This window comes from Notolepis coatsorum (assembly GCF_963971535.1).
Source record: "Notolepis coatsorum genome assembly, chromosome: 2".
Lineage (NCBI taxonomy): Eukaryota > Metazoa > Chordata > Actinopteri > Aulopiformes > Paralepididae > Notolepis > Notolepis coatsorum.
Genome location: NC_140166.1, coordinates 176,594,032 through 176,604,622, shown reverse-complemented (window position 1 = coordinate 176,604,622; position 10,591 = coordinate 176,594,032). Strand labels below are relative to the sequence as shown.

The 10,591-nt window shown below is 47.2% G+C and overlaps 1 protein-coding gene across 1 annotated transcript in view; it reads right to left on the bottom strand.

The window, feature by feature from the left end:
- chd1l (chromodomain helicase DNA binding protein 1-like) overlaps positions 1-10,591 on the bottom strand; it is a 65,322-nt gene that overhangs the window by 13,800 nt on the left and 40,931 nt on the right. The window contains exons 16-18 of the mRNA XM_084308399.1: positions 5,389-5,534; positions 4,519-4,682; positions 8-105 (exon numbers count right to left, since the gene is read on the bottom strand). Coding sequence (XP_084164525.1) covers positions 8-105; positions 4,519-4,682; positions 5,389-5,534 — 408 coding nt within the window. The remainder of the gene's footprint in view (positions 1-7; positions 106-4,518; positions 4,683-5,388; positions 5,535-10,591) is intronic.

The following is a 10,591-nucleotide window of genomic DNA, read 5'->3' as shown; positions in this document are numbered from 1 at the left end:
GAGGAACAGACGCTGCCTTCATCCTCGCTCGCTTCGTCCTCGTCCTCACTGTCCACGGAACGTAAGCACAGTGACCTGTAGCCATGCGATTCCCACCATGCCATCCTTCATGAAAGACATGAAGAATAATCATACCAGGTAATGTACGTTAGCTTACAGTAGGTCTGGGGCGACCTGTTGGCTCAACACACATGGACACTGTGTAAGGATCCTGGCAGTTTCCCCAAATTATTTAATGTTCCCTGAGCTCAAATCTTAATCGACCTACTGTATCTCAAAGCCTGTCCTCTTTTCTTGATCCTCCAATCACAACTGTCGCTTCCCTCGGCAATTTGGAGGGTCAAGAAAAGAGGGCGGATGTTACCCACCCTGTAAACAAGGTTTGTCCCTGATGGAAGTGATAGTTGTGATTGGAGGATCAAGAAGAGAGGGCAGGGCTTGAGATAGGTAAATTGCAACATGTGACTCCTAAGGGCGCGGATCCACCTGCCTCATATTTATGACGGCACGCGTCTTTTTTCAATGTATTCCAATGGGGAGGGAGCGTATGCGGCCGCCTATAGGTAATGCGCTGCAGTCTGCTTTTTTTTTTCAGCACCTTTCAGCTTTTTTATGCGGCCGCACACAGCCTAGAGAGTTGAAACTTTCTGAACTTTCCAGAGCGGTGCGCCGAGCGCATATTCAGACAACCAATCACAGCCAGTCATATCTACCACTCTGCTTGTAACCTGACACCGGAGCTGCCTGCCTGTCTACCCGCAAGAGACAGGAGCAGTATGAGGGCACAAATACACTAATAACTACACGAATACACTAATAAAAAGCAAAGGGCAAACTGTGGTGTCAGGCAATAACTATATATATAATTAATATACAATAAAGTGTATTAAAATATGCTATATGTGCAAAACCGCGGCAGTAAAATACGATGGCTGTCGCTAGATTTCTTTCTCTCCGTCATCTCGCTACAAGATGCGCTTCATCCCAAAACTACCGGCGCACTGCCAGCGTTTTTCAGCTGGAAATATGAGGCAGGTGGACGCGGGCCCTAACACATGTATAAATGATATACATATCTTAGGACAAGGTGTGTGACTCCTAACATATGTATAAATGATATACATCTCTTAGGACTAGGACAAGGTGTGCGACTCCTAACAAGATACAAGATACAAGAGTTTTATTTGTCACGGCATACAGGTATACAGAGAAATGCGGGGGGTCTTGCCCGCAACGATGTGCATAATACAATAGTAATAATATATAATAAGAATCCAACCAATAGAGCGACATTGTGCAATAAACAAGTAAACAAAGTAGGGCATATCGGTATCTGTACATGAGTTATTTACAGAGCATGGTAGGACATGCTAGGTCCTGTGGTAGTGCAGTACACTGTTAGCTACGGATGAGGCACTGGGTCTTTATGTACACTGCTATACAATGCTATATTATACAATCTCAAGCTCTACTATACTATTCTTAAAGTGACCTTTCCTTCTGTAAAGTGTCCATAAGTGTGAGTGTGTGCAGCATGAGTGTGTGTGTGCTCATGTTAAAGTGTTAAAGTGGCTGCTAGTGTGTGAGCGTGAACAGTGTGTGTGTGTGCTCATGTGTGCTTGTGCATGGAGAGTTCAGTGTTCAAGGCTCTGATGGCCTGGGGGAAGAAGCTGAGCCGAAGTCTCTGTCCTCGTTACTGGTGTTCGCAGGCGTTTGCCTGATCGCAGCAGCATGAACAGGCTGTTGTTGGGGTGGTGAGGGTCTTTCATTATCCTGCAGGCTCTGGATTTGCACCTCTTGTTGTATAGGACCTGCAGGGTTGGTAGTGCAATACCCGTGGTACGCTCGGCTGAGCACACCACTCTCTGTAGGGCCTTCTTGTCCTGTGCCGTGCTGTTGCCATACCAGGCAGTGATGTTTCCAGTCAAGATGCTCTCTACAGCTCCGGAGTAGAAGGACTGGAGTATCTTCCCAGATACTCTGAACTTCCTTAACTGTCTCAAGTGGTAGAGGCGCTGCTTCGCCTTTTTTACGACTGAGTCTATGTGTGTTGTCCATGTCAGGTCCTCTGAGATGTGGACCCCTAGGTACTTGAAGCTGCTCACCCTGTCCACGGTAGCCCCGTTTATCCTCAGTGGTGTGTGTGTCTCCTGCTGTCTCCTCCTAAAATCCACGATCAGCTCCTTGGTTTTACCAATGTTCAGGAGCAGGCTGTTGTCCTGGCACCAGCGTTCCAGTACCTCAACCTCCTCCCGGTAGGCCTTCTCGTCGTTGTCCGAGATCAGCCCCACCACCACTGTGTCGTCCGCAAACTTCACTATGGAGTTGGAGCTGAACTTGGCCACACAGTCATGTGTGTATAGTGAGTACAGCAGGGGGCTCAGAACACAGCCCTGGGGGGACCCGATGCTCAGGGTGATGGTGTTGGAGGTCTGACCCCCCACCCTGACCGCCTGGGGCCTTTCGCTCAGAAAGACCAGTATCCAGGCGCTCAGAGCGGAGCTCAGACCCAGCTCGATCAGCTTGTCCACCAGTCTGGTGGGGACTATGGTGTTGAACGCTGAGCTGTAGTCGATGAACAACAGTCTCACATAGCCCCCCTTCTGGCGGTCCAGGTGAGAGAGGGTGCTGTGCAGTACTTGGGAGACCGCATCATCAGTGGACCTGTTTGGCCTGTATGCAAATTGCATAGGGTCCATATCACTGGGGAGGGAGGCACAAATGTGATCCTTGACCAGCCTCTCGAAACATTTCATGGCCACAGAGGTGAGTGCCACCGGTCTGTAGTCATTGAGACCTGTTGGGGAGGGTTTCTTTGGTACAGGGATGATGGTAGACATCTTGAAGCAGGCAGGGACCACTGACTCCGCCAGGGATCGATTAAATATGGCGGTGAACACAGGGGCTAGCTGGTTAGCACAGGACTTAAGTATGCGTCCTGTTATTCCATCTGGGCCAGCAGCTTTTCTGGTGTTCACCTGCATAAATGCTCTTCTCACACTGTGTACCGACAATGAGAGAGCGTCCCCGCCCCCCCCGCGGTTGCCCCCCCCCTCCACAACAGCCGGCGCGCCAGTGACGTCACTAGCCGTTGAGCTAGCGGCGCCAGTCTGCACCAAACCGAGCATGGAAAGAGTTGAGTTTGTCCGCGAGAGAAGCGTTGTCGCTCCCCATTGAGGGGCCGCTGACTTTGTAGTCAGTTATCGTCCTCAGTCCCCGCCATAAGCCTCTTGTGTCATTCTGTGCCATTTGTGTCTCCATTTTGTCAGCATACGTCCATTTTGCAAGTTTAACAGCCTTGCGCAGAGTATAGACTGTAGCCTTATACTCCTCCATGTTTCCTGACTCTCTGCCCAGGTTGTAGGCAGTGGTGTGAGATTTCAGAGCTGCTCTGATAGTACTGTCCACCCACGGTTTCTGGTTTGGGAAAGACCTGCACCTTTTTCGTGGGGACAATACTATCAGCGAGTGTTGTTATGAAGCACACAACGGTGTCCGCGAACTCGCTGACGTCACTGGCGCTTCCTTGAAACATCCCCCAATCTACGTCCTTGAGAGCGCCCTGAAGCGTGGCCTCCGATTGGTCAGACCATCTTTTTGTCTCCCGTGACACGACGCCGTCACGTGATCTTTGTTTGTAAGCAGGGACCAGGAAAATGGCGTCATGATCGGACGTGCTAGTAGCTCCCGCTAATGGCGAAGCCGGTACAGCCTTGTAGCCGGCTCTGAACGGGGTGTAGCAGTGGTCGAGCGTGTTTCCCCCTCTGGTGGAGCAGGCGATGTGTTGAAAGAAGGATGGCATCACTTTTTTCAAATTTGCCTGGTTGAAATCGCCGGCTATGATCATGGCTGCGTCTGGATGTTTTATCTGGTGGATGTTGAGATGCTCCGCCAGCTCTGCCAGAGCCCTGACGGTGTTTGCTTGGGGAGGGCTGTATACTGCGGTCATGATGACCGCGGTAAACTCTCGGGGTAGGTGGAAAGGGCGACATTGAATGGAGAGATGTTCCATGTCCGGGGAGCATGAACGGGAGAGTACCTTTATCTCCTTGGGGTTAACCCAACCGCTGTTGGTAATGAGGCAGACGCCAACGCTCTTACCAGAGGCTTCCGTGTGGTCCGCTCGGAAGACGGTGAAGGAGTCCGAGGGAGAGACGCTGTGGTCCGGAGTCGCTGGCTTCAACCATGTCTCCGTAAAGCACAAGATGTTGCAGTCTCTCACTTCTCGTTGGAATCGGACCCTCGCTCTCAAATCGTCCATCCTACCCTCTAGCGAACGTGCATTCGCCAGAAAGATGGATGGGATCGCCGGGCGGTAACATATGTATAAATGATATACATCTCTTAGGACAAGGTGTGTGACTCCTAACATATATATAAATGATATACATCTCTTAGGACAAGGTGTGTGACTCCTAACATATATAAATGATATACATCTCTTAGGACAAGGTGTGTGACTCCTAACATATATATAAATGATATACATCTCTTAGGACAAGGTATGAGAGTCCCTACTTCTTCTTGTGTTTCTGCTCCTGCTGCTCCCTCCTCCTGTCTTCCTGCAGCTTGGCTCTCTTGGCCGTCGCCTCCTGTCTCCTCTTCCTCCTCAGCTCCAGCTCAGCCTCACTCAACTGCTTCCTCTTCCTCTGGGGAACTCCGAGGGGCCCCGACAGAGACACCTGACGGCACAAAGTGCTCTTTTATCTTTTGACTAAAGTATCATACAAAAAGTTCAGGGTTGTTTGGGACGGCTCTAACATTTTTAGATCCATCCGTCCCAAACAAACCTGAACTTTGTTAACTTTTGTCTGATTGCAATGTCCAATGTCAAGGATTTAGCTTGAGTTAAGGGTTTATTTTACATGTAAAGTCCATTCAAATAAAAAGATACAGTACACAGTTATCTGGAAATAAGGTTGTTTTTCGTAATTCCCAGAGTTGTCTTTTTGAAGATATGTTTTTTTTCTCAGAGAGCTGCTACAGTACATACTTATTCATACAAGTCTAGATACATCGTATGGTGTCTAGGGCAGTCCCGATTAGGATTTATTTTGGCATTCGACAAAGTTTCAGCAGTAATTATCAGCAAATCCTCTAAGCTTCATTCTTGCTGCGTGCAAAGTTTCAAATGCAGCTGGTAAATGACAGCTATAGGGGTAGATACCAGGGGGTTTTCTCAAAGTTCTCATGACTAAATATCCTCATCTAAATAAGAAGAACAGATTTTCATTTTCTGGATTATTATTTCTACAATTCTATATATTGATTTTGGCATAGATTACCAGGGCAGCGATCAAAGCTACGAAGCATTCGGCTCAGCCCTGATGATGTCACAGATTGACAAAACTGATAAAGAGGGACTGGGGTTAGACGAGGGCCTCTTACTCCAGCTTTGTGTCGGAGGGCCCGTCCCTCTCCTCCGAGCTCCTCCAGGTCAGCCAGCTGCTCCTCCAGCAGCTGGTGGAAGCTCTTCTGGTCTGCTGAGCTGGGGTCCTTGGAGTAGTCCTTCCCCTCAAAGTAGTACATGTGATCTAGGACAGGAGACCATAGTGTCTCGGTGAGCGCATTTGTGGTTGTAATGCGCAATTTTAACACAGCGGTAACCATTAGGGCTGTCCCCGACAAAATAAATCCTTAGTCGAGTAATCATCGTAGGATTTTGTTGGCCAATTGATTTGTTGATTTAAATACACACCTGCAAGTGGGTTTAACCGCAATTTTGTACTTTTACAAATTCATTCAGTTAATTAAATCCATTACTTATTAAAGACCATGGAATATCTGATTACAATTAATCAATTATTATTATTATCATCATCTGAATATTATTATTATCTGAATATTATTGTGAGATGTGCTCATGGTACGTTCTAGGAAATAACTCATTCAGCATGGAGGAAAAATAGACATAGAAAGGTTTTAGTTGAAACAATGTATAGACTACAGAAAGTCTACCAAGACCCTAATGGCCCATTACTCTAATGATGGAATAGCAGGGAGGCAGTCTGTTATCCTACTGTAGTTAACTATGGATGTTAACTGGGAATGTTGTTTTGTGATGGGCACTCTGTTTCTGTCCAGGCCTTGTAACTGAATGTCCTTATGGGTCAATAAATGGCATTGTATGGTATGTTATGGCAGTGGGCTATTTAACTACATTTTCTTTTTTAACTTTTTACTATTTGTCTTATCTTTTTCAATAGATTACATGAAATGTTATGAAAATTACAAGACAGCACAACATATGATATTACAGGTGGACCATCGTTTTCCCTTGTCTCGGGAGCCCGTTTATGGGACCCTCCCGGCCAGGGGTCTCGCCAGGTCTCTCCAGCCAATTCTCCTGGGTTTGTAAGCTAATAAACCTTATCAACTGAGTTCACCTGATTGTCTACATTCATTGATCCGGGAGGATTCTCTCACAGAGTCCAGAGTTGGGGTGTTGCGGATTTCTGCGGGGAGGGAGTTCCAGAGGGTGGGAGCTGACACGCTGAAAGCTCTGTCCCCAAATGTCTGCAGTCTGGTTCGGGGAATGGAGAGCTGACCAGTGTCTGAGGATCACAGGGACCGTGACTGAGTGAGGGGGTGGAGGACGTCAGTGAGGTACTGAGGTGCCAGAGCATGGAGGGATTTGTAAGTGAGCAGGAGGGTTTTGTCTGGCTTGCGTTGCTGGTAGGGTTAGCTCGCCTAGTGCAGCTTTCAATACACAGTAGCAGGAGTTGGTTGGGCTTGATGTGCCGAGACAGCTTGTACACAACCCTCAGCCTGTCTGGCCTCACGTGGTATGAGGCTGCAATCCATCACCTGGAAGACAATAGGCGTGGGAAGAGGACTAACAAGCCAACTCCAAAACCCTCCCCCAGAGATGGGGGTTGGGCGTGGGGCCAACAACCCCATCCCGTAGAAAAACAAACCGTTACAAAAACGCAGACAACAGAACAGACCTCAGCCCTGGAAGAAGAAGGATCCTCAATGAGAGGAAACATGACGCTGTGTGATAGGGCTGACTCCTATTAATCGATTAGTCGACTAATCGGTCGAAAGGGGCCGTAGTCGACTGGCCAACCTCTTAGTCGAATATAAAAAAAAAAAAAAAAAGTATTAATATTATTTTTGTATCATTCTTTCCAAAAGAAAATAGGCCTAGAAGCGTGGCTAACGCTAATGGCACGCATACCAGAGGCTAACTGCCTATGAAAACAGGCACAGAGGCACTGAAAGAGGATTTCACCCATCTAATGAACACACTAGACTAGACAAATATCAAGATGTATCCATCAGTGGACCAATTGCATGCTTTTGCAGAGGACAAGAAGCCTTCAGTCGACTCCTTCAGACATTAAGCACCCCCCACAGCCCAAAAAAGAAAAAAAAAACAAAAAAAATTATACTTTTTTCTTTTTCTTTTTTTTAAGTCGACCAATAGTCGACTAACGGCAAATTTTGGCCAATCCTAGTCGACCATCCAAATCCTTAGTCGGGGACAGCCCTACTGTGTGATGAAAGCTGTCAAGTCACAAAAGTCACAGAGTCGAAACCCCTTCTGTCAACCAGAGACATACGAATTGGAACATGGAACGTCAGGACCTTGTATGAGACCGGAAAAACCATACAAGTAGCAGCAGAAATGAAGAGGTACAAACTAGACCTTTTAGGAATTAGTGAGTCATGATGGACGCAATCTGGACAACAAAGACTGCAGACAGGAGAGCTGCTACTCTACTCTGGGCACGAAGAAGACAACGCCCCTCACACAGAGGGGGTTGGCCTTTTGCTATCAACAACAGCAAAGAAAGCACTGATTGGATGGGAGGCACATGGATCAAGAATTATAACAGCCACCTTCAGAACCAAGAAGAGGAAAATCAAGTTGAACGTGATACAATGCTATGCACCAACCAATGACAGCGACGATGGAAAAAAGGATGATTTCTACAACAGACTACAGAGCATCCTGGAACAACAAAAAGGAAAATACATCAGCATTCTCATGGGAGACTTCAATGCAAAGATTGACGGAGACAACACAGGCTTCGAAAAAGTGTTGGGAAAGCATGGCCTAGGAGAAATGAATGAGAATGGAGAGAGATTCGTGGACACCTGTGCCCTGAACAACCTGGTTATATATCGTATTAGCTTACGCTCTGCGCTCAAGTGGAACACATCCCATAGCCAGTCTAATACTGAATACATTTCTTCACATGTACACACCCATCCGCCTGGCCACACCCCCATCCGCTCCTCTACATACATGTGGCCATACTAACAGCTCCTTCCCTATTTTCACCACAGACAAGTGTCTGTATACACCACTTCAGTTTAGTGCCGAAATAGTTGTTGGAAAGGAGCTACGTGGACATTGTATCGGATGGAGTGACCGAGAACCAGATAGACCACCTCTGCATAACCAGCAAGTTCAGGAGATCACTGCAGGACCTGCGAGTAAGGCGAGTAGCAGACACATAGCATCAGACCACCACCTACTAAGCGCTACGCTCAAGTTGAAACTGAAAAAACACTGGATGGAAACAACATCAAAGAAACAGATATTCAGGGCGCTCCAGTAGCACACCACATCCCGGGTTCGTTTCCCACACCCGGTGACCATATGCTGCATGTCTTCCCTTCTTCTCCTCCCGTTTCTCCCTCTCTCCTCTGTCGGTCCTGCGTGGCCAAGAAAAAGCTGTCGGTCCTGCGCGACCAGGAAAAAGCTAATAACGTTTTTTTTTTTTTTTGGAAACAGATATTCAATGTCCACCTCTTAAAAGGACACACAGATAAGAGAAGTGTTCACACTGAAGCTGAAGAATAGATATCAAGCCTTGCAAGATCTAAACAGTGACGAAGGAGACCAGCAAGACCAATGGGAAAAGATAAGGGAAACTCTCACAACAACATGTAAGGAAGTGATTGGAATAAAGAAGAGACACCATAAAGAGTGGATATCAGCAGAAACACTACGCAACATAGAAGACAGACAGAAAAAGGACAACAGCAGAACAAGGGCAACCAAGGCAAAAGCCCAAAGAGAGTACACTCAGGCAAACAGAAAGGTCAAAAGAAATGCCAAGAAGGACAAGCGAAACGACATCGACAACCTGGCTAAAGGAGCAGAAGAGGCAGCAGCAAAAGGAAACATGAAGGAACTGTATGACACCACCAAGAAACTGTCCGGAAAGTTCAGCAGACCAGAACGACCAATCAAAAACAAGGAAGGAAAGACCATCACAAGACTGGACCAACAGCAAGAGGGATGGGCAGAGTATTTTGAAGAACTCCTGAATAGACCGACACCACCTAACCCACCGGACATTCAACCTGCGGAGACTGACAGTCATCAACTGTGGAAAGCCCAGCAAGCAGGAAATCCAACAGGCCATTGCACAACTAAAGAATAGTAAGGCAGCAGGACCAGACAACATCCCTGCGGAGGCACTGAAGGCAGACATAGACACCTCGGTAGAGATGCTACACCCTCTGTTTGAGAAGATCTGGGAGAAAGAGGAAGGGCCAACAGATTGGAAAGAAGGCTACTTGGTCAAAATACCTAAGAAAGGAGACCACAGCCAATGCCACAACTACAGAGGAATCATGCTTTTATCAGTGCCAGGAAAAATCTTCAACAGAATCCTCCTCGAACAAATAAAGAAAGCGGTGGATCCGCAGCTAAGAGACCAGCAGGCAGGCTTCCGGCCCAATAGATCATGTGTGGACCAGATTGCAACCCTCCGAATCATAGTCAAGCAATCATTGGAATGGAACTCTCCACTATACATTAACTTCGTAGACTACGAGAAGGCATTTGACAGCCTCCACAGAAACACCCTCTGGAAACTGCTTCGACACTACGGCATACCAGAAAAGCTTGTCAACATCATGAGGAACTCCTATGAAGGAATGACCTGCAGAGTCATACACAGCGGACAGCTCACACAAAGCTTCCAAGTGAAGACCGGAGTAAGGCAAGGCGGTATACTGTCCCCTTTCCTCTTCCTCCTGGCCATCGACTGGATATTGAAGACCACAACAGCACAGAGGAGAAAAGGGATCCAGTGGACACTCACAACACAACTGGACGACCTAGACTTCACAGACGACCTTGCCCTACTATCCCACAGTTGACAACAGATGCAGGAAAAGACTAACATACTGGCAGACACCTCAACACAACTAGGCCTCAATATCCACCAAGGAAAGACCAAAATACTCAAGATCAACACAAACAACAAAGACCCAGTAAACCTGGAGGGAACAGCACTTGAGGAAGTAGAATCCTTCACCTACCTAGGTAGCATCATAGATAAGAAGGGTGGCACAGAGGCAGATGTCAGAGCAAGAATCAGCAAGGCAAGGGCCTCATACATCCAACTAAAGAACATCTGGAGCTCCAAGGTAATCAGTCAGCAGACAAAGTTGAGACTATTCAAATCCAACATCAAGCCAGTACTCCTATACGGATCAGAGACGTGGAGGACAACCAATATCACAATGACTAGAGTGCAGTCATTCATCAACAGATGCCTGAGGCGGATCCTGAACATCCACTGGCCAGATACCATCAGTAACAATGATCTCTGGCAGAGAACAG